Source organism: Etheostoma cragini, chromosome 12 (genome assembly GCF_013103735.1).
Source record: "Etheostoma cragini isolate CJK2018 chromosome 12, CSU_Ecrag_1.0, whole genome shotgun sequence".
NCBI classification, from domain to species: Eukaryota; Metazoa; Chordata; class Actinopteri; order Perciformes; family Percidae; genus Etheostoma; species Etheostoma cragini.
Window position 1 is genome coordinate 11417951 of NC_048418.1, and position 24033 is coordinate 11441983.

A 24033-nucleotide genomic window follows, 5' to 3' on the forward strand; every position below is an offset into this window, starting at 1 on the left:
TGGCCTGTGGTATTGCTGCTATCAAACACAAATTGTAGGCTACCCCAAAATTACTTACAGAAGGACCCCCAAACCACTTCACATGCACTTCCCCTGTATAGCCTACTACTGAATACCTGACAGAGAATGATTCAGAATGAAATCACAAAAAATGTCACAATGACAATGTAGTGTAATCCACCCGTTAGCTAGAGCGGGAAAAGCCAATGTGTGCTTCTTTTCCATATACAGTATATGTCTATATACTCAATGATAACTTTTGGATTTCTAATCCAAACAACGTCGAACTTCGCACTACACTTACCCGTGCCCGTAGAAATCCATACGACTAACGTTTCGAGAGATATGCGCAAAACACACAGACAAACAGACGTTCCTGCAATTTATAGATATATATTGTTTTGAATGTGCTGCTTGTGGATCTTGACTTTGCACCATACTGTTCCAGCTAACAGTATGTGCAAATATGCACAAGTTATCTATCCATCAATAGAGCTTTTTTGCATAGGACCCTGGCCTGTTACTAATCACACCACACCCACAATCCCAAGGGGCCAGCCTTTTGGTAGAGAGCGGCTAAATATGCATTATTCCTCTCTCTGAACGAGTCTAACAAGTTTTTCTTTGAATAAGCTTGAACAGCTTTAAAAAGCTTACTTTTTTTCTGTTAACTGATGTTCCTTGTGGGGTGTTGTTTTGTTCTCTTCTCTTGATGAGGCAGAGATTGGGTTTGATGGGAGAAAGTGAATCTGAATACTTTATTGATCCCCTCAGGGAAATTGTTCAGTTGCTCATAGTCAAATTCCTGGTAAAAATAAGCATAAGAAAAGAGTGAGTCAACAAGTGGACAAAGAAAAATAAAGTAACATAGCTACAGTGCAAGAAATACATTTTTTTAATAAAGTGAGGTTAGGTTAAAAAGTAAGTTTGCATTATTCTTAAATATTATGTTGCTAAAAATAACAGATGCTATTGTGGGCTGTTTTGGTTTGATGGTATTATTTTACTTTTTTTATTAAGGAGTTAATTTGGAGGAAACTTACTAAAGACAGAGATCCCCTCATTTGATCAGAAGATGTGCAGTCAATAGCCAGCAGGGGACTGCGCCTTGCTTTTTATGGCAGGTGGTTGAGCTCCACAGAGGAAATTTGCAGGGCGTTGTCTTTGAGGGAATAACAGAGAAAGAAGAGAAGCAGGAACATGTGAGAACAGGCTCACCCAGGCCTGCGGGCAAACCTACGCAACAAAGTATATAACCACCTCCATTCTCCTTTTCTCTCTCTCTTTGCTTAGACCCTATTCTGACAAACGCACTCTTTCTCGCCTTCTTCAATTGTGTTTCAATCCGGAATTCAGTCCCATTTTTTATATATGAAACCATTTTCTATCCCAATATTTTGTTCTTTTGTGCATATCATTTGCAGCCTTCAGAATCCAACATTTCATTTTGCAACTGTTGCATTGGTTGTTTATTGCAATGTTCAGCTGGTCATTTTTTGACTTACACAGTCAGGAAATACCGCATGATCACATCATTTATAAAAATGTACTCTTTAAGCCAGCTGGTTTAAACACATCATTTGAGCTATGACTGGCCAAGTAGACATTGCTGAAGAGTAATAAACTCCAACTCTGTTGTTTGTTCTTTTTAGCAGCTTGATTGACTTTGTAGTTAATCAGATGGCAATACAAATAAATTGATGTTAGATGTATCAGGGTGGATTCTAACAACTATTATTCAGCGGTTTTCATGCTGGTATTTTCCACTTTGTTGCAGTTTTTCAAGGCCAAATTTTTGGTGAAATACTTAGATTTTTTCCCCTTCACTACCTGAATGCATCATTCTTAGTTTTTGTCTCTGTTAGGGAGTGGGAGCAAGTTCAACCTGGCCTTCTTTGTGAGAGTGTCCCTCAGGACCCCATCTCTAAACCAGGATGTGGCAAACACCTGTTTCTCTCCCTCCTCCACATATCGTCTTTTCTCCACATGCCTTTCATATTTTTCCAACTTCTTCATATAAGTGTGATTGAGCTGGTTGAAAATGTAAATTATATACTGGTTTTACAGAGGTGTACGGGGTAGGAACATTCCAGCGATTGAAAGGTTTACCTGCCAGCGTGCGATCAGTACAGTGTGCTGCCCACTGTCTACGTAAGCCTTGCTCTGGCCTGTTAAGACATGACGCTCAGCATAGCTCACACAGGAATGAGGGAGAACCTTAGTTACAGTCTTAGGTCACAGAATAACAATCTGTGCAACTCTGAGATCAATCATCACGTTTCCTCTTGGGCTGCAACAAATGATCATCTTAATCATTGATTATTCTAGCAGTTTTTTTTTGTTGTTGAATTGCTTAGGTTCACATATGGCTTTAAATCGCCTACTTTGAACGACAGTTAAATGTAATTAAAAAAGAAATGAAGGTATTTCCTTTGTTATGATATGAAAAAGAAAAACGCTGATACCACTCATGTTGGAGTTGCAGGAACAAGCTAATCTTTTGGGTGTGCTTACTTGATAAAAAATAAAAAATGAACAATTAATTTGTTAAGATAGCTGTAAATTTTTGGGTGGTTGACTCATCAATCAAACAATCATCAGCTTGATTGATTTGTTTACCCAATGATGACATTGGAGCAACAATAATGGTTTCCTAAAAGTACTGCAGTAGAGAAATTACTTTTTTCACGGAAATGTAACCGAACCAGCCGAATAAGCAGAGCAGAATATAAAACTCCCCTCTGTTTATCTGACTGGCTGATTGATGAATATTTTATGTCAAAGGCTTGTGGCCACTTAACCATGTGCATAATCGATGGAGTCGTAGTCCAGCTAGGTGGACTGAAACATAATGTAGTGTTGCAAGTGAAAAAAAAAGAAGGTTGTCCAATCGTTAATCTGAGGTTTCAGTAATTGTAAATATATCATAGAAAAAAGACAGAACGTCAGAAAAGCAACGCAATACTGCTGTTTGGTTTTATACAGTTTGTTATTTACTTACACACTTACTAACATCAGATGGAGAATACCTACTAACATTGTCTTCAATCGTTTTTTGTAATTTGTCTTAATACTGATTGATTCTCCGATGTTGTTACAGACACATGAGAGTTGCTTTGCTTGCGTTCAGAGTAAAGCTGTAACAATTAGTAGATTACTTAATTAGTCAATCAACTTTAATCAAATTAACGCCGACTATTTATGAATTGATTAATGGTTTTGAGTCTTGTTTTTAGAAAGAAAAAAAATCTAAATTCTATGGTTTCAGTCTCTCAAAATTGGATTTTATTCTGGACTTTAATTCAAGTAAAGTTCATATATTTGGATTTGAGAATGTAAGTTGGTCAAACAATCAATTTAAAGACAACCCGTTTGGGCTCTGGGAAGTTGTGATTGACATGTTTCACCATTGTATGACACTTATAGACCAAAGATGAATCAATTGAGAAAATAACCAGCCCATTATTGATAAGCATAACCGTTAGTTGCAGCCTTAGTTCAGAGTCGGACCAGCTGGATCTTCAATGTTTCATTAGGCTGCTAACACAAACCCAAGGGATTTATTTGATTAACATTTGCTGTGTTTATGTCTGGTTTCCAGAGTCTCTGAGAAACAATTTGTCTGTTTACTCTAGTGAAAACTTATGTTCGCTTTGTTTCAAACAGGCCTTTAGCAACGCTAAGACTACAGAGAATAACAACTCCAGTCGCTTTGGGATGTTCATCCAGCTCAACTATCTGGAGAGTGGTGTCATCAGAGGGTAAGGCACCATGTTTTATTTTTACTCCCCAACCTTCTGTACTCATTTAGAGGAATCTTCAAGGCTTCTGCAGCGCAGTTTTATCTTGGTTGATATATTTGTTACATTTAAAAGTTCATTTTTCTTCCTCTGGCACAATGTTGGCAACCACACCAAAGTGGCACAGCCTTCGTTGACCTTCTCTTCTTGTGTCTCTTGCAGTGCAGTTATTGAGAAGTATCTACTAGAAAAGTGCCGCCTGGTGTCCAGAGATCACAAAGAGAGGTATGATAAAGAAACGATCCTAGTTTACATTTTATTTTTTTATTCAAACATTCAAAATCTGGGCAAGGAAATGAATACATAACTGGTACCAACCTTGTTCACAATCCATTAAAAGCAGACCCTCTTTACACCGTTGTGTGCAGTTAAAGGTTTAGTAAATAAAAGAAGTGAAATAAAACCTAATGTGAGCCCTGAGTGTATTGACGCTGTGACCTCTGACCCGCAGGAACTACCACGTGTTTTACTATCTGCTGGTGGGTGCGTCCAAAGAAGAGCAGGAGGAATTTCATCTATTAAAGGCACAAGATTATCTCTACCTCAAGCAGGTACTTTTGATCCACACACAATTCACAGCAGCAGCAATAGAGACAGGGGAGCATGAGTTTAAGACATGATGTGTAATTTGTTGTCAAACAGGAGGAAAACCAGTGGCAGATGTTTTACAGAGACAGACCCTTAATATCTATTAACTTTTCAACTGCACTTTAACTAGGCTTACAGTGCACCTGCTTTCCCTCAAAATCATTTTATTATATTGAGAATTGAAAGCCATGTTCACATCCCGATACCTTTGCCTATTAAGTCCTGTTTATGTATGTCTTTTTTAAGATGGTGTGCTGACACCACAAATGATTGTTCTGTCTGAATTTGGATACGTTTTGAGCCTTTTGTCCCTTTGGTTTGTTTTTAGTAGCTCTTGATTTATGATTTATAGTGTTCCAGCTGCAGTCGCAATTCATTCTAATGATTAACTACTGTACGTTTTTGTCATTGCTTTGCTCAGACATTAGAAAATTAATTGAAAAAGCATTTTAGCTCAGTCAGTCGCAGCATCATTTGATGTCACTCACTGAATTTTAACATGTGTGTCCCTGAAGACTGAGCATCAAAACTGTCAAAGACATACAATTTTTCAGCTTTTGAAACTCAATTTGAGATTTAAACACAACCTGGAAAATCTTTTATAGTAAAGTTATTTAATTGATATATAACACATACAAAATAACATGTCAGATAAAATCCTCAAATAAAAACAGGAAAAACAATGGATTGCATACAACTCTGTGGTTGTGCTTAATATTTCTCCCCTTTCTCACCGGATCCGACTGTTCTCCAGGAAGACCTCCATTTAGATGAGGAGAAACTTGGACAGGAGTATAAGAGGCTCCATCAAGCTATGGAGATGGTTGGCTTCCTGTCCTCCACCAAGAAACAGTATGTATGAGTTTGATAATGAACAACACAACTGGAATGCTGCATGCTAGAGTCAAACTAATCAGTGTAACTATACTGACCTTTTAGGGAAAACGCAACAAAAGAAGCATTTTGTTTCTAAAAAATAAAACTATTTTTCATCAAGAACACAACAGCACATGCAAGGAGGTCAAGATTGTCTCAGGAATGTATAATACAACAGTAAAGCCCACTCACTTAGTCGCTTTGTAAGGGTGAAGAAAGATTGGAATTTCAGAAATATTTGAAAGAGAAATATTTTCTGTACACGGCCTAACAACATTTCACTGGGTTTACAGTGATGCTGCCCAACTTTCAGTTAGCTGTATAAATCTAAAAAATTGTGTAGGTAGGACAAGAAATTTGAGAAATTTGTTTCTGCTTTCTCTACTGGTATCAGTAACAGGTCAGAGCTTGTCAAGGCAAGCAGGGAAAAATTGCACCAGGCATGTCAACAACTGCCTGGCTGCCTCAAGACCCCGCATACACAGAAAAGCACTAGCAGCATAGTTTGTAATTTGTTCAGGTTGGTGATCCTGGTGAACAACCATACTGAAGACAGTAACTGGTAAAGCGAGTAAATATATGGAGTAATGGAAACCAAACATGCATAAAGTCAAACTATGGACAAAGTAAAATGATAATTTTTTCTTTTAAAAAGGGCTTCATACAAGCCTACAGGGCAGTCACAAAGATCCAGTATAGACGTATTTGTACACAAAGTAAATTCCATAAAAATAAGAAACAAGAGTACCTTTTAATTTGTAACATTCACCCCTGCTCACTACTCCCACACAATGGTATATGCATTAAACAAATGTTTGAAACACAAGTACAGGAACATTTAAATTTATGCAGAAAAAAACAGTGGCATCAAAAAATTAGGTGTTTTACATTTATTTTAGCAATGTTAAGCTGTTAAGTCTCTAAAAACAAAAGTTAGATTGTGTTAAACGGAAGCTAGATTTAAAGACCAAAAGAAATACAAAACACGTCAGTCAGATTTTTTGTTAAAGTGGCTATTGGGACTTATGCCCTTCACAGAATACACTTAAAGCTGTGGTAGGAACTTTATTTTTGGCTTTGTTGGGCAGTATTTCTGTCATATTCTTTCAGCATTTTGTAATCCAGGCTTCAGTAAGACGCCTCACTCTACTTCAAATTCTGCCTTTTTTATTCTACCCACTGCAAGTAAAACGCAGCAGTGCAACCTGAAACTATACAGGAAGTAAAACATTTAGTAGATGCTTTTCAGACATAAATAAGATACCTGTTTGTGTCTGTGTATTTCCAATGTGCAGCATATTTTCCATCATCTCTGCCATCCTGCTACTGGGCAATGTGACGTACAGACTGTCAGAGAACTCTGAAGTCCTGGAGGTTGGACCTGATGAAGTTTTGTCCACACTGTCTGACCTTCTCAAAGTATGTTTCTGAAATGAAACGGTTGGTTTTGTATACTAACTGCCACATCATCATCTGGAAATTTTCACTAGTCTGTGGTTGATTTCTAGTGTTCTACAAAAGCCCTATTTTGGATGAAATCCCAATAGTTTTACAATATTTTCATCTCTAGCAGTCCTACTCCTAGAGATAAACTGTAATTTGTAATGTTTAAGAACAAACGTGTTCCAACTTGTTCTGTTTGTCAAGTACAGTATTTAGTAGGGATTTTCTTGGTAAATTGATATATGTTACAGTGTTGTGGAACTGTATAATGATTTGTTTAAATTTATTTTTCCAAGGTGAAAAAGGAGCTACTGGTGAAGACTTTGACCAAGAGGAGGGTAGTGACCGCCAACACCATCGCAGTTTCACAGTACACTCTACAAGTGGTATGGAGTTTAGATTTAGTATCACGGTTCCCCTTTAAGTGAAATTATTAAATATGATCTGAATATAATAATGTGTTTATTTTGAGTTGTGGTCTGCAACATCTTTTTTTCATTTGAGTTAAAGAAGTAATTTGCTTTGTTTGATGTTTCTGTACATTTAGGCCCCCACAGTGCGGGAGTCCATGTCCAAGTCTTTATACAGTGCTCTGTTTGACTGGATCCTCCTTCACATCAACCATGCAATGCTCAACAGACGAGACATGGAGGAGTCCGTCTCTGTAAGTTACACAGACAAAGACTGCAATATTGACTGCAGGAGACTTACCTTTTAATTCAAATGGAAGAGAGTAAAATATTTCCTTCAAATGGTCCTTCGAAAAAAAAAGGAAATTGCATGATTTTCAACTTTAAAGTTAATTTGCCACTGGAATCAATTGAACGTCATTCTTCTATTACAAGTCTTAAAGTACATTGTTCTACAATGCCGAACAGGGGATTATAAGATATACATAGGTTTAGTGGTAATGTGCAGAATTAATGCAGATAATTAATAACATTATCATTTTTTTCTGTGTTCAGCCTTTTTATATGTGGGTTATGAACATTCCTGTTTTGTTTTTAGTGTTTGTCCATCGGTGTCCTGGATATGTTTGGATTTGAGAACCTCAAGACAAATAGCTTTGAGCAGCTGTGCATCAACTACACCAATGAGAAACTGCAGTATTACATAAACCAGCACATCTTCAAGCTTGAGCAAGTATGTCTTTTTATTTTAATCTTTCATGAAATTCAGAGGTGGTTAGTATTCATTGTTTATTTGGACTTGGCATGGGTGGCACTTTGTTGTTGGACGTCCTATTGTATTTGGAACCTGCGCAGTGGTTGGGTTACCAATGGGCCTGCAGAAGTCTTTTAATTAACTGAAATTATGTTATCAAAATTCCGACAGACACACTATGGTGTAATACACCATTAAGCAGTCCTTTAAGTGTTTCTTGGTGCTTTAATTTTTTTAAATCTTATTTTTAATCCAGTCGGCATTTAGGAGTCTTAAAACCTGCAAGCACTGTATATACTGTTTGACTGTTACTAATCTTTTTTTTTGTCAGTGCCACATGGATTTGCATTCACTTTCCAATAACAACCTAATTATGTAAATGTAATCAAATATATTCCAGGACGATTATATGTCAGAGGCCATCACTTGGAAAAACATTGACTACACTGACAACACTGGCTGCATTCAACTAATCAGTGAGAAGTCAACCGGCCTCTTTAACCTGCTGGATAAGGAGTGCAAGTAGGTGAACTTTGCTTGTAACATGATCCCTGCTGTGGTTTCTCACACGCAACATATAATGGTAACTTCATACATGTCAAAAAAATCAAGGCATTTGCAAAATACCTCTGAATACAATGTAGGGACAAACTGGTCAGTCTGGTTACTCTTACAAAATGTTTCAGCAGAAAAGAGAAGAATTATTCTTTTTTTGAACAATAAATGACAAATATCATTTGTTCTGTGTCAGCTGACCAGTCATGAGAAATCCAGCTGAACTTGTGTATTATCATATCATCTCAGCAAGTCCGCATCACTTGCCCAGTGTCATTTCTGTTGCTGTTGACCTAAGTCGGTTTAATTTTCTTTCCCATATACCATATGTTGATATTAATATTCTGTCTCTCTCTCTCTTTGTGTATCATCAGCCTTCCTAAGGCCACAGATGAAACCCTGTTGGACAAGTTTAAGCAGCAACATCGGAACAACCCATTCTTTGTACCCTCCTTGAATAAAGAGCCAACTTTCGTCATTCAACACTTTGCTGGAAGGGTTAAATATCACATCAAGGTGAAGCATATATTTCCCACACTGCAAACATATTTGTTCTACAAAGTAAATAAGAAACATTTGAAATTCAATAAATGCACACTGTAACATAGTGAGGGTCCGCTGTAGCCTTGTTAGATAAGCCACCGTGGGAAAAACCTGGAATTCTTTGAACTATGTAAATGATTAATGCTGCTCCCTCCACCAAGAATACTGTTGTTGCACTGTTAAGTTTAAAGTTGTGAATCCTCGTTATTCATGTGGAGCTCTGTTTTGTGTAACTACATCAAGAATAAAAGAAGACCGCATGTTAATTGAGATATTTCTTGTTCTTCAGGATTTCCGGCAGAAAAACACAGAGCACATGCGTCCTGAAGTTATATCACTTCTACGGAGCAGTGAGCTGTCATTTGTGCATCACTTGGTTGCATCCAGTCCAGAAGCTCTGTTCAGATGGGGAGTCCTCCGAGCTACCATCCGCATCCTCACAGTATTCAAGAAACTGGGACGCCAGAGGGCACAATCGAGTAGGTAGCTTTAGTTGCTAATTGAGCTGCAAATTTTGGCTGCAACCAGCAGCTAAAATAATTCCCCCTGTTTATAAATGTTTTTTAAATGGCAGATGTGTCTTTGCAGGAATGTTTATTACATGTTTTATTTAACTGTTTTTCTGAATGACTCAACCCAGTATCGGCCAGACGTAGCTCCCGCAAGACCTTCAAAGAGAGACTGTCCAGGTAAAATTACTACACTAATGTATTCACTCTGGGTTTTAGGTTTACTGCCACTGACAAGTCTCTATTCCAATTTGATTTTCTTTTTGATACAACCAAATGTGTTCAAACTGACAACAGGTCTTAAATAGGTATTTTCTGTTTTAGAAAATTAATAGTTGATTAAAAACTTTAGCCATCAGCCATCCAGATTGTATTGGGTCATTTATTCAGTCTTAGACAGCTGTTTAATTAAGCGTAGGACATACAGGAAATTTTTCCTGAGATCAAGATCTCTTTTGAAAGAGAGACCCGAGACCATATTACACACACACAAGACCACAACAAGAAAATGAGTTCACTAAAAACAACCATCACAATTGCGGGTTTAAAAAAAGAAAAAGCATGTGCTTGCCAAAAAGCAAATATAATGTGAAATGAAGCAGACTATTTGCTGATAAAGTTGAAGTACCTTTCTGAAATTCAAACCAACAGCATGACTCTGGATTTCTCCTTTGATCGCTCCGACGAAACTCCTCTTGACGTATTCGAAGACATCTTTGTCAATTATGAAAAGAGAAAGTAAGTGGGCCGCGTGGGTTTAGTTTAAACACACTTATTTTAGAGTGTTATGTTTTTTTTAGGTTTCCAGGAGGAGCTGAATGTTAAATGTAGTCTCATTTTGTTTGTATTTTCTGTAGGAAAAGTCGAGCTGGTCGACAGAAGCAGCTCATTCCCAAGGTAACGTGTAAAAAAGGGTGCAGTGTTGATGGAGCTTAGAGCTTTTTAAGACATTTCAAAAGCAGCACTTCTACGGAGACGGTTGTACATCTTAAAAGTGAAAGAGAGATTCACTGTTTGTTCATTCTTCAGTTAATCCATTTATCCACGTGTCCATTAGTCCTTTAGACTTTTGATTCAGAAAGCTCACAGACTTTTTTTATGTTTTATTAAACAGAACCTCATGAATTTGCATTCCCTCCGACATATTGTTGCTCTGGCAGCGCATGATCGAACCAGCAAATTCATCTTCCACCCTCATCGGCACACAAAACCTCCAACAGTTGCCACTCAGTTTCAGGTTTGTTCTCTCTGTCCCTTTGCTGACTATTACTGCTTCCTTTCATAAACTTAAATCACAACATGATGTGACATATGTGGTAAGGAAAGATTTAAGTGTAATCTCAAAATTGAGAAATCAATTATTTGAAAGTTAAAAGTCACTTCCTGCTGTTGCAGTAGTTAAACCATTAACCATCACTCACTGCTTTTCTGTATCTCACAGGCCTCGCTCAGAAGGCTGATAGAGAACATGGAAAAAGCCGAGCCATTCTTTATTTTCTGTGTTCGCTCCAATTCTGAAAAGGTAACATCATATTTTTGTAAAGAATTTTGTTAAATCTCGTCCTACTGTACATGTTGGACCGGATAAAACGGTTCATCCCTTGGGAAAATGTTTTGTTTTTGCAGAAGAAACTGCACTTTGATGATGAACTCGTGCTACAGCAAATCAAATACACAGGCATACTACAGATGGTTAACATCCAAAAGTCTGGCTACAGTGCCACATACACATTCAAGGTGAGCAATTATATAAGAATGATGATGTGTGTGTTTTTATTTATACAGTAACAGAGACAAAGTCTCATTTTGTTTGGAAAGAAACAAAGTCTGGTTCTTTGCAAGAGGCTCTGGAAGTAATTCTGATTGTACAGTTTTCAGACCAAATCTGAGTATTTTCTGGACTTAGTCTCTAGCTCATATTCAAACCCTGCATTTTTTGGAAGGCTGTAAACTCTAATAATAATAACTTTTCCTCAATTGCTACCCAGATCAAGGTTAACGACTGTCTATTGTCTGACAATAAAGACATTAGTTCAGCTGTTCACCTTTTTGAGAATAGGAAATTAGATTCACCTCCAACTGATGACAATGTAATCATTGTCTTTCATACAATACATTTATCCTTGAGGATCCTGTCTCCTCAAGTTAAGTTAAATATGCTCTCCTTATTAACAGTCCCAGGAAATGTACTGACAGTGTTTCTGACGGACAATTTGGAACCCTTTTTTCTTAAGCTCTCAGCCTATATCATCTTAGAGCAAACAACTCATATTTTCTATCTTTCAATTTCCACTGATATAGTTCCCAGAATTTGGAACATGGCACATGTTGTACCCCTACATGAGCGAGGTGATAAAACAGATCTTACTAGACCAATATCCAAACTGCAAACTATATGTGTCTGAAATCTCTGATAAATGATAAATTAAAGTTGTTTCTGTCTAGAGCTTCCATTTTAAGCCTGTTTCAGTCCGGTTTGAGAGGGCAGGGCACAGTACTAAAACTTCTTCTTTCAGTCTTATTTTTTATTTTTTTTAAACGCTGTGACGGAGTAGATCATTGCCTACTCTTACAGATAGCTTTTCTAGCGTTAAAAGGAATATGCATTACATTAAAGGAATTTAGAATGAAAATCAAATCTAACTCACTTGTGATATTCTCTTCTGATACCGATTTACACTTCTGATACAGTTTTTTCTTTATGACAGGAATTTGTTGAGAAGTTCAGAATGTTGCTTCCAAAAGGAGCTACAGTAACATCTGGGCACATAACGGAACTGTTGGAGAGGTTGGAGTTGGATAAGAGCACCTATCAAATAGGAAAAACCAAGGTAACTACTCTTGATCATATTAGTATTTTATTCTGATCTTAATTTACCATAATGGCCAGGGGATGAAGGTAACTTTCCCATGGTTGGAAACTTACTTCAAACATCCCTTAATAACAAAGAATTTTGTTAACATCAAAATGTATTTTAAGGTAAACGGTTAATGTCTCTTTTTGGGAGAAAATTGTCATGAATCTGAACTCTGTCTCTTCCTAAAAAGAGATTGCAGATTTCATGCTTCATAAAAACGCTATAAAGTCGCAGTAATGCATGTATTAAAATGTACTACAGAATACACAGGGTTCCCAACGGTTTCATAAGGTGTGTGCCTTTCTACTTAGGTGTTCTTAAAGGAGAAGGAGAGGCAACTGCTCCAAGACACTCTTAACAAAGAAGTGATGCGACACATCATCATCCTGCAGCGGTGGTTCCGTACCTGTCTGATGAGGATGCACTTCCTGCAAAACAGAGATGCCACTAGGATTATACAGGTAGTATTTATGGTATATAAAAATACTATTGGAAATGTCCTCATTGAGACTACTAGACAATAAAACATGTATCCCATCACAGGTTTCCAAGGATGTTGTAGATAGTCTGTCTCTTTGGCTTCCCTGCTTCCCCCATCAAAAACAAAAAAAAGAAATATTCCCAAATTGTCAAGAACAAATAAAGCCACAGCAGACTTATGTTGACAGAGGATTTGTGGTGTTTTTCAGAGGAGCTGGCGTGAATTTTACGAGAATCAAAACAGAGCCGCTACAGTGATCCAGACAGCATGGAGGAGTTCCCTGAAGACACCAAAGCACCAAGATGAGACAGAGAATGATGAGAACACGACAAAGACCCGGCCTGGACGGGACAGGTATACATACCGCTAAACGTACACTGCTTGCATTGTAGGAGCACCAGTTGCTCTTATTGAATAAAATGTCACTTTAGTAGAGTTTTACTTGTTTTAAATAAAGTAAAAAGGCAACTGCACAACCTAAAAATGGAGGCCAACACATAGAAAGTTGATGGATTTGGTGGACTGAATGTTAAGTTAATAACCGCATCAAATGGTGTGCTTGTCATTTTTTTTTTATTATCATTTAAATCCACAGAAGCTATAAGAAAAAAAGAAAACCTCTGAGTTGTTGCAACATAGTAGTCTAGCTACACAATGGGCCCTACTTAAATCCTACACATCAAACAGATTGCATTGATTTCAAGCCACTCTTTAGCTAGATAATATACTGTATTCTACACCATCATAACACATTTGTCTATCTGGCAGTGAATGTTGTGTTCAGGTGTGTAATGGTTAGAATATTATTCAGGCAATGGTTTGAGTCAAAAAATCATTTTAAATTAACTGAAAAGATCATTTTGGTGGAATTAGAATCAAATCTGATAAAGCATTAGCATTTATATTATGAATATGTTGCTGTGATGCTAGTCTGGTTTGGTTCTTACATAACAGCTTGAAAACAAAGGAGTTTAAGAGGCAGCACAAAGTGGAGCTCAGCCCCAAAATGACCCAGCAGAGGTCCAGGAGCCAGGAGAAACAAGAGGGCAGAGGATCCCCTCCTCTTCTCAACAGACCCCTCTCCCTCCCACTGGACTCTAAAGTTGGCATGGATGATGGCTCCAACAGCCCCTCTAAGAGCAGCTCGCTTCAGCGCTACAAAGATATGGGGGGCATCAAGAAGAAGGCCGAGAGGTGGAAGGAAAGACAGAGCGAGGGCGAACTGACCGATGAATCAAGTCCAGAAATACGAAGACGACGAGATGATCAGAAAGATACGTTTCTGTAAGCATCCTGAACTCCTAGAAATCTTTCTGAACAAATGTTGGTGTTCTGTTAATATGGTCCCAACACGGTATTTTACGGTTCTATGTTTGTATCTGTTGTCTGTCTCGTAACAAGATGTTTGCATTGCAATTAGGGCTGTCAAACAATTCAAGTATTTAATCGCAATTAATCACATTAATGTCCTAGTAAAGTTGCAATTAATCGCAATTAATCACACATTTGTATCTGTGTCCCGTAATTTCTTTTTGTACCGTAATTTTTTTTGAGAACTTTCACACTTTGAATCTCTCACAAAATGTAACACTGTCCATCAATTAATGGGGAAAAAAATAATAATAATACTTTGACGAGGGGGCGCAGAATTGGCATCAGCTGTGTGCTTGGCCATCAACGTGCTACGATGTTAGTTACCAACAAAACACACAGATAACTTTGGTCTTGTCAATGAAACGATTTGGCAACTTTTAAAAACTAAACTTTCCATTAAGAATCTTATTGGCATCCATTTTGGCGTCTCACGCTTGCCATCCACTCAAAAAGTAACGTTACTACTCTTTGGCCGGCTCGCCAGCCCGAACAAGTGTGTGCGGCGTGCCTGTTGTTTGGTTTCCGTTCTAGCTAAAGCCGTGTGACGTTGTAGTTTTTCTAATGTTACTAGTTGTTGCAAAAGCATGTGGAAAAAACAAACAAAAGTTCGCCAGGCCAAAAAGAACGATAATCTGATGATTTAATAAAATTGACGCTGTTAAAATGGGTTTGCGTTAACGCCGTTAACATGTTTAACTGACAGCATTAATTGCAATACTTTTTCAAAATGTGTATCTTGATACTGCTACCCATAATTGCAAAGTGTTTTGTTTTAGTCCCACAACAGTCCACAGCTCTGCTTCCATTTCCTTCTGCAACACAGGTGTAAAGGGATGTCAATGTCTGTTGATCACCTGACCAAGATCAGCTCATCCAGCTCTGATAGCTCGCCCTCTATCAAAGAGGTAACCTTTTGTTGATACGTTATTGCATAATCCAAAACACAAGATCATTTAATCCATTTTCCTTTTTGCTTGTGATACAGTTGTTGTTAGTGTCCTGTACAACAATAAATGTGAGCATTGGCTTTTCAAACTACTGTAGTTATGTAAGCTGACAAACACACAAATGGAGTCTCCTAATACATGAATCAAAGAAGGCCTCTCAGTCTAAGCCTCATCACCTTTCCTGACCCAATCAGGTCAGGGCGCGTCTTCACAAGCTGCCCAAACATAAACGGCGCTTAGCCTACGCCCGCAGCGGTTTGATGGTTAACTTTGGGGGCTCCAAAGAAAGCGAGTACTGGAGCTATCCTCTGCCTCCTATCAGCCCCCGTGGGTCCAGCCTGAAGAACTCAGCCAGTTGCGGGGATATCCGGGCCCTCAAATCCCAGGTCAAGGTACTGACCAAAGGGACGTTTTGACCACAACTCTGCTCTGCATGCAGGCCTTGCATGTGAATGTCAAATTTTTGCTCTGCAACCCAGGAGGAAAAAAGGGCTGTTGCTTCCGAAAAAGAAAATTTTAAAGCTAATTTCTGATCTTTTTTTGTCTCTTTGCCCAAATGAGCTGTAGCCCAGCATGTATAGTTCTGATTCTCTTTGGAATAGGGTGAATTGCTTTTTATGTGTTTTTGGTCCCTTCACAATTAAGACAGGCATTGGGACTTTAACTATTTTTGTGTATTGCTTAATTTCCGTTCATTATGATTATGTACAATACAAAAATACTAAATACCATAAAAATACAAAAAATACAAAGAAATCATTATGATTGTGATTAGGGCAATTATCATATGTAAGTCATTTGATTTAAGTCATAAACACACCTTAATATTATAAATTTTTTAGATTTACATGGCATACATACTTGAATACCGTTATTCATAAAAATTATAATCAACAATTAAAGCTGCAAGCAGCGTTGGAAACATAGGGGGCGGGAAAAACCATCACCAATGAAGAAGGAACTCTCTGCTGAGTTCAATGATACCTCACACAATGGTCTACCTTAAACGGTTCAAATGTTATGAAAAGGGGCGTGCCCGAAGCATAGTGGGCGGGCCGAACCCTCACCAATGAAAAAGGAACTCTCTGCTGAGTTCAGTGATACCTCACACAATGGTCTACCTTAAACGGTTCAAATGTTATGAATGTGGGCGTGCCCGAAGCATAGTGGGAAGGCCGAACCATCACCAATGAAGAAGGAACTCTCTGCTGAGTTCAATCATACCTCACACAATGGTCTACCTTAAACGGTTCAAATGTTATGAAAAGGGGCGTGGCCTGGACGTGTTTAAAGTATAGGGGGCGGCTCGGTATTTCATGTAAGTTTCATGTAAATCGTATGATATTTGTCATATAAGGCTGATTTCCAGTTGCCAGCAGGGGGCGCTTTAACAAAAAGTCAATTTTCTCCAAATTCTTTGTTCATCGATAAATGCTCAAAATAGCCAACAAGGCCACACCGTTATCTTTTCATCATTTTTAGATGACACCAACCGAATTTGAAGTCGATCTGATGAAATATCTAGGAGGAGTTTGTATAGCACTTTGACTTTCAGGCCTTCTTCTTGTTGCCACTACTAATTAAAACAGAAAAGGTCAACGTTTAGCTGGTGGCAGGAGACAGTGCAGCTTTGCATGAGATAAAAGTGGACTATTGCTATGTTGCTAGTATTTTATCACGTTTACGTGGCCTGGTTTTGTGTTGGTGGTGGCGGGGGAGATGTGGTGCAGCCGCTGCCGGGCAACATGGTGGGGAAATAGTACTGCTTACTAACAGAACAACACATTTGGTTTTCTTGTAAAATGTTTTTTTTAAATCTTTTCATACTTTTGCAGATACCAGCAGAAACAGATGGGTCAAGATTCTGTTTTCCTGCCAGAAGCACCAATGAGTTGTCGGGACAACAAGGATCGGGACAACAGGGATCTAATCAATTACAACTCACAACTCCTGAGAGGTAAAACCCTCCTCTGGTTTAAATGAAATGCTCAATTAATGAGTTTTGTCATGTTTATTTGATATGATGCTGCCTGGAGGTGATATAGATTGTCTTTTCTACAGGATTGGGTTCCTTGGTAAATTCCTGAAAAAGCGACCTAAACATTCCCCGGTCAACGACTCTCCGTCAGATAAATTGGGTAACCAAAAGCAGCAATCTTAATAGATTTAATGTTTAAAATGCACACATAAAGTGCACTTTAAAAATGTACTGTTGTATCTAACTAAAGGAAAGAGGTAGAAAGGAAACAATTCCAGTGTCCCGCTTTCTTCATGGAATCTTTCTTGTTTACTAGACCTCACAAGTGGAGGCCACACTGTACCATCATACATAACTGGTTAACACACTTTCTGTCTTTACTGCCATCTGGAGGTTATTTGCTGGTCAGCAACATGTGTAAAACAAGGTCTTCTGGACGAGGCTCAGAGTGTCCTGTATATCACCAGTAGATATAGGGTTAAAACTTTTCATTGTCATTTTAGACTAATAACGCCACATCTTCCTTATCTGACTGCAGTCACCTTGCCCAGCTACACTCCATCTTACTACCACATGCCAAACCAGAACAATGAGAGGGTCAGTCAAAACCCGTCCACTCGAATCAGCCGGGCCACACGGGCATTGCATGGTAACTCGTCTCTGGAGCGTGAGATCACTGACCCCAAAGAGCTGCGAAACCTCGACGAATTCCTCGGCAATCAGGTGAGATCATCACCTGAGGACGGGAATCTGGAGCACAGCCAATAACCACTAACCACTTATTAATAGCACTTTAATATATTGACACACATATGGCTCTCGCTTGTTTGTACTGTAGATGTGCAGCTTTCTGCATTGTTGTCACATAATGTAGGCAAGTTCTTTTACAAAATCTTACACTTCACACTTTTTATCTATGCATTAAATGCATATTTACATTTATATCTCTCACACACACACACACACACACACGTACATTCAGCTGTCATCATTGGGGCGGTGTAAGTGGCTAAGGTGCGATGTGGCAGGGATTACCAACAACAACAGTGTTATTAAAAGTGACATAATAAAACTAAAGTGTAACTTGGACCAACACCACTGTGTAATAATAAATTAAAAGTAGATTTAGTATTACATTTTTAGTTTTGATATTTATAGGCACATACACTTTATAGGTCACTTTTTAATTTTAACTTTTTTTTAATTATTTACATGCATTATAATTCCTTATTTACATTTTTAATTTTAGTATGTTTTGATAGTGGAATAGTTTACATAAATTGTTGTTATAATGTTTTAAATCCTGTGTTTCAAATGTTAAAATATTCCTCATCTTTGTCCTCAGGTGAATGAGCTGCGAAGTAGAATAAAAGATCTGTCGCCAACAGAAAGCATCTTCCTCACAGCCACCATGCAGTTCAGAGATACCATTAAAGGAATGTACTCTCTCCAGGTCAGTTCAGCTTCTTACTCTGTACGATATAAAGTTTAGTCTAGAGTCTACATTCTTTTACAGCTTTAACCATCTTGTCTTTTCCTTCATGATCATTGTATGAGCCCCAGTCATTACTTCTGTTACCTTCTGCAATTCTTTAACAGTGTTTCAGATGTTGAAATGTTGTTTAATTCAAGTTTATTTAAGCATTTTTTTACCCCTTCTGTGACAAACAGAAGCCCCAAATTGGTTACAAAGATCTGATGAAGGGCTACCAGAACAAAGTGAACACGCTAGCAGGGTCGACTAAGACAGAAGTCTCGCTGGTGGTCAACTTGTTTCAGTCTGTGCTGGACGGCTTTATCAGGGGCGAGCTAAAACGAGGGGAGTCTGAACCAGCTAAGGTAAATTAGAGAATTTCAGTCAATCATCTGTCTCGAAACTGCTTGGTGAGTGTAAATTATCACTTGACTTACTCCTATTTTTTTACTTATGGCTTTTTTCATGCCACCAAGATGACGAAGAAAAGGAGGAAAAAAATGGACCCTTGTGTAAGTTAAATATCTTTACCTGTATTGAAAAATTTCTGCATTATACATCCAAGTAAATCATCCCAGTGCATTGTATGTGCATCCTCTCTCTACAGCCTGATAGTCCTCTGGATCACCTGTTCAGCACATACCAGGTGAACATCATGCAGTCCTGTGACTTGTGTACCTCCTACATCTGGGGTATGGAGAAAGCCTATATGTGCAGTGGTGAGTTCAAAACGCTGCAAGACCACAAAATGTTACAGCTTTTTGGGGAAAAAAATACAAGAGGAAAGCAATTAAACTGAACTTTCTTCTGTTTTTTCATTTTTATTTTAGCTTGCAAGTTAATATGTCACAAAAAATGTCTGAACAAAATCACCACAAATTGCTTGACCCGATGTGCCAGGCAGGTAGGAACTGACATTTTAAGAACTCTAACAAATACTATAGTATTATAAAATTAATAACACTCAAAACTCCCTGTCCATAATTCTCTCATGTATTCTTCGCTTGTGTTTGCTTGTGATAGGTTGACAGTATACCAGGCTCCCTTCACTTTGGGGTGCAAGTGTGTGTCCTCACCAGTAAAGCCAACCCTCTGCCAAAAGTGGTGGAGTTGTTGCTGATGCACATCGAGCTAAACGGCCTCTACACAGAGGGTATTTACCGCAAGTCTGGCTCAACCTGCCGCGCAAGGGAGCTCCACCAGATTCTGGCGACTGGTAAGGAAATCTTTGCACACCAGCTGAAACTTGAAATGTCTTTCAACAACAGATTTAGTCAGCTACAGTTAAAAACACTAAAAAATTTACTTTATCTAACAGGAAGAACCAGAATTTTCTTTCTCTCTTTTTCTCTCTCTTAATTTCCTATATTCTCTTATTTTTTTATCTTTCTTAGTCTGTTAATTCGTATATTTACGTGTTTTTCTTAGCAGTTCAAATTAAGAATAATTATAGCTTAAAACATATGATAGATCATATTTATTTTTTAGACTATTTTTGGGGGCATTTTTGGCATTTATTTTGAGAGGACAGCCAAAGATGAAAAAAAAACAAAAACATTTTCACTTGACTGTGATTAATGAAAAGCATTTTCATACACTTTTTTAAATAATTTTACTTTTTTCGGTGTGTTTTCATCCTTATGTTCTGTCTTGAATCAGATCCTGAGGGACCATGTTTAGACGACTATCCCATCCACACCATCACAGGTCTGGTTAAACGTTGGCTCAGAGAGCTACCGGACCCCCTCATGACCTTTTCCCTTTACAGCGACTTTCTGCATGCCGTGGGTGAGAAAATGTTCATAGTATGTTAAACAGAAATTACAGCAAATCCCCACATTGATGAATCTGCTCCTAGTGATTTGTTTGTTTTTTATTTGAAAAAAGTGCTTATATTATGCTTTTTACCGTTTCCTTTTCCTTTAGAGTGTTATATATCTTTTTTGTGCACGTTAAAGGTTTCCAAAGTGAAAAAGCCCAAAGACCACCCCAAAGGGACTTATCGTCTTACAGTCCAGAGAAAACACTGTTCACAAACTGCTCGAAACAGCTTTATTGTAGTCCAGCCTTCACCTCTGTGACAAATGTGGGTCACTTTGTAACACGTTATAATGCTCGCCTATCTAACAAGCTAGCAGTAGTTACTGTGCATGTGCGACTCTCAACAAAGACGGAACAGAAGTGAGATTCTCTGTAGCTAAAACATACTATAATAAACCTATTCTGGTACAACCTCTATATACAAATATTAACCTGAAAATGAGCATAATATGAGCACTTTAAATGATCAAAATAGTTTCAGATTATTTTTTTGTTAATCAATAAATAAGAGTAATTGTTTAAGCTGTACTTTATATATGATAGACATTACCAATATGGATGTTTATTTTGATATTTTGTGATCTCCATGTTTGTTTACCCCCAGAACTGCCAGAGAGCGCTGAGAGAATAAGAGCTGTATATCAAAAGGTCGATGAACTTCCTCCTGCTAATTTCAACACATTAGAGCGGCTCATCTTTCACCTTGTCAGGTAGAATGATCTCTATTATTCCCTTCAACTGTGTCTTCTCTTCAACTGTTATGCTTGTGTGTTGTTTGTTTAAAATGAAAAAAAATTAAGTTCTACTATATTCTAAAATGTAGCTTGCAAAGAATCCTGCACTCCTTACAGTGGTTATTTGGTTCTGTTGTTTAGTTATGTGAATGATACAAATGGTATCTTGATTTGTGTCTTTTTAGGGTTGCAAAGGAGGAAGAGCACAATAAGATGTCACCGAGCTCTCTTGCTATTGTGTTTGCCCCCTGCATCCTTCGGTCACCTGATGTTGATGACCCCTTCCTTGGTATGAAGGATGTGTCCAAGACTACACGGTGAGTCATACTGCACAATCCAAAAACTTTTCAGGAGTTTTTATTTTGTGTACTTATTTTTTACTTTTATTTATTTATGTATTTGTCTTGCCAATTTAAAAAAAAGCTTGGCTTAAAATATTGTATGTGCTTTTGATGAATATACTGTATGTATTTCTAGAGGTGTTTATGTGGGTGTGTTAATGTTTGACCGTGCTGCCTGCAGATGTGTGGAGATCCTGATCTCGGAGCAGTTCAGACGCTACAATGAGAAGTTGCAGAGTATTCAAGAGCTGGAAAATGCTGAGGCCCTGGCTGTCAATCAGCTCAAACTGAAGAGACAAAACACGGTGAGAGAAAACTACGGGGCCAAAGGAAGACAAATCATCAAATATGACCTGGGTCAAGCAGCCTCTTTTGGTCATTTAGATTTAGGTATTTATGTTTGTCAATACAGCATGTATATTTGAAAGATGCATAATGCGTCAAGACGCCGAAGACCATTCCATTAGAAAACGTACCAACTCATAGAAACGTTCATTAATTTTACTGTTAAGCGCTTTTGCCAGCAATTATTGTTTAACTTAATAAAAATCGGAGAAAAGTAACATACAAAAAATTAACGTTGTCCTTTTATTTTCATTTTAATCCACACATTTACACCTAAGAAGTTGCCAGTATAAGCCAGAGTCAGAAAATATCACCTAATGTTTAATGCATTTAATATTTAAATAAAGAAAGGCATCTACAGTAAATGACTTGATAGCTAAACTTCAACAAAAAAGTAAAATACAGTTTTTGAACAGTAGCACGTTTGGAATAAAATTCATCTGATTTGAAGCCAGTGTCTGTATTTCATCCAGCCTACTCCAACTACTCTGATCTCTGTGCAGGTTGTTGAAAAGCCTTCAGAGCTGGATGTTCCAGATAATAAACATTCAGATGAAATGGAGATGACCCTCATCAATAGGATCAAGTCCATTAAGCAAGAAAAGTGAGCTGAGATTTTTTTCATTGAAGTTAAAGGAACTGCACACAATGCATATATATTACATGATATTGAATAAAATCTTGTTATGCCACTTTCAGGCTGGACTTGGCCTGCAGGTTACCTGACCTGGAGCAGGAGAACTCTGACAACGAAAACCTGGACTCATTGTCATCGATGAGCTCAGAGAGTCTAGAGGACATCCAAGGCAGCCTGGACTTGGAAGGTCAGTAGAGAGGTACGGTATTTTTACCTTCCTCTGGGTTTAAGGAGAACACTCAATCCATTCAAACCTTTATTTAACCAGGATAAAAAAAACTCCTTGAGATTAAAAATCTCTTTTACAAAAACACAGTGTCCAAAGCATGAAGACACTGGGAGGTTGAAAGCATGTATAAAATATCACCATAGTCCAAGACAGACAAGAATGTTGCATTTACAAGTTGTCTTTTTGCTTCAAATGATAAACAGGACTTGATTCAAAAGAAAAAAACCTAACTATAATTTCAGTTTTTAACCAAATCTTGGACATGCAATGTAAAAGACAGTGATTGGTCAATGGTAATACCCAAGTATTTGCAATGTGACACTTCTTCAATTTCTGTACCAGAAAGTGTACAAATGGTTGGGACATTGTTTTTAGTTGATTTTCCTAGAGTGAAAGTCATGACTTTAGTTTTTTTAAGAGTTTATATAATAAAGTGAATAGGATTAGATTGTTTTTTGTGAGTTCCCACACAAATTTACATGGTATTTTGAATAATGTCCTCATTATAGCGTTCTGTCTGTGTCTGAGAGCAGTGGTTCTGAAACTTTTTCTGCCGTTCCCCCCCTTTTGGAGGAAGAAAATGTTTTAAAGCCTACGGTTATGATGAATGGCACCGCAGCTGCCAGTACAGTCATAATGTTTGTTGTCTTCTCTCACATGTGGCAGCAGATATGTTACGTTTTACGTAGGTACGCAGAGAGGGGAATAACATTCAGCTCATCAGACATTTCCTAAAAATGAAGATTGTTCATGAGTTGCACATCTCAAGTCCAAGTCAAGTCTGAATTAGGCCTGCATGATTAATTGTTATAAAAATCACAATCTCGAGTCACCCTGTTCATGATTGTAATTTTTAAATGACTTCGATTTAAAATTAAAAAAAGATCCGAATGCATCACAAACGCTACTACTTTTTTTCTTTTGAGTTTTAAACAGACTGTATAAATAGGTTTTACCAAGCGCTGCAATGTGCTCCCTTCTCTTCATTGAGACTTCTATATTTACAGGCTTATGGTGATGCACAATGTGGTATAGGTGCCGAATCTGTTTTGGTAAAATTATCGAGGAAATGTCCTTAGTTTTCGTCTTTGTCAATTTCTTTCATAGAGCATATAAGGTTATATCGTTCCGACCGTGACATTACCCGTAGACGTGTATAGTTTCCAACTGGGAACCCAGAAATTCCAACATTCCATGTAAAATTGAACACAACAAACAGTCCATGCCCCTCGTGGTGGTACCAAAAGTCGGAAGAAAGCAGAAAGTGGAGTCCTATTTGACTGCCAAGCAGTGGAAGGTGGTAAAATATGTGGACAGTTTATTACAGTGAAACATC

General features: G+C 37.9%; 1 protein-coding gene across 7 annotated transcripts in view; it reads left to right on the forward strand.

The window, feature by feature from the left end:
- Nucleotides 1–24033, forward strand: part of myo9b (myosin IXb) — a 29846-nt gene that overhangs the window by 3715 nt on the left and 2098 nt on the right. For 2 of the 7 annotated variants that reach the window (XM_034887086.1, XM_034887085.1), the window contains exons 3-40: nucleotides 3667–3761; nucleotides 3963–4025; nucleotides 4252–4351; nucleotides 5143–5240; nucleotides 6560–6683; nucleotides 7004–7093; nucleotides 7255–7371; nucleotides 7716–7850; nucleotides 8272–8393; nucleotides 8801–8942; nucleotides 9259–9448; nucleotides 9610–9658; nucleotides 10130–10216; nucleotides 10336–10375; nucleotides 10593–10715; nucleotides 10920–11000; nucleotides 11105–11215; nucleotides 12187–12309; nucleotides 12648–12797; nucleotides 13026–13171; nucleotides 13769–14101; nucleotides 15015–15096; nucleotides 15333–15530; nucleotides 16974–17095; nucleotides 17200–17276; nucleotides 17655–17839; nucleotides 18462–18569; nucleotides 18788–18955; nucleotides 19067–19102; nucleotides 19198–19309; nucleotides 19421–19494; nucleotides 19614–19806; nucleotides 20250–20378; nucleotides 21016–21121; nucleotides 21331–21462; nucleotides 21668–21791; nucleotides 22335–22435; nucleotides 22531–22655. In XM_034887086.1, coding sequence (XP_034742977.1) covers nucleotides 3667–3761; nucleotides 3963–4025; nucleotides 4252–4351; nucleotides 5143–5240; nucleotides 6560–6683; nucleotides 7004–7093; nucleotides 7255–7371; nucleotides 7716–7850; nucleotides 8272–8393; nucleotides 8801–8942; nucleotides 9259–9448; nucleotides 9610–9658; nucleotides 10130–10216; nucleotides 10336–10375; nucleotides 10593–10715; nucleotides 10920–11000; nucleotides 11105–11215; nucleotides 12187–12309; nucleotides 12648–12797; nucleotides 13026–13171; nucleotides 13769–14101; nucleotides 15015–15096; nucleotides 15333–15530; nucleotides 16974–17095; nucleotides 17200–17276; nucleotides 17655–17839; nucleotides 18462–18569; nucleotides 18788–18955; nucleotides 19067–19102; nucleotides 19198–19309; nucleotides 19421–19494; nucleotides 19614–19806; nucleotides 20250–20378; nucleotides 21016–21121; nucleotides 21331–21462; nucleotides 21668–21791; nucleotides 22335–22435; nucleotides 22531–22655 — 4591 coding nt within the window. Of the gene's footprint in view, nucleotides 1–3666; nucleotides 3762–3962; nucleotides 4026–4251; nucleotides 4352–5142; nucleotides 5241–6559; nucleotides 6684–7003; nucleotides 7094–7254; nucleotides 7372–7715; nucleotides 7851–8271; nucleotides 8394–8800; nucleotides 8943–9258; nucleotides 9449–9609; nucleotides 9659–10129; nucleotides 10217–10335; nucleotides 10376–10592; nucleotides 10716–10919; nucleotides 11001–11104; nucleotides 11216–12186; nucleotides 12310–12647; nucleotides 12798–13025; nucleotides 13172–13768; nucleotides 14102–15014; nucleotides 15097–15332; nucleotides 15531–16973; nucleotides 17096–17199; nucleotides 17277–17654; nucleotides 17840–18461; nucleotides 18570–18787; nucleotides 18956–19066; nucleotides 19103–19197; nucleotides 19310–19420; nucleotides 19495–19613; nucleotides 19807–20249; nucleotides 20379–21015; nucleotides 21122–21330; nucleotides 21463–21667; nucleotides 21792–22334; nucleotides 22436–22530; nucleotides 22668–24033 lie in introns of all 7 variants that reach the window. The other 5 variants (XM_034887087.1, XM_034887088.1, XM_034887092.1 and 2 more) reach the window with 4 other exon arrangements.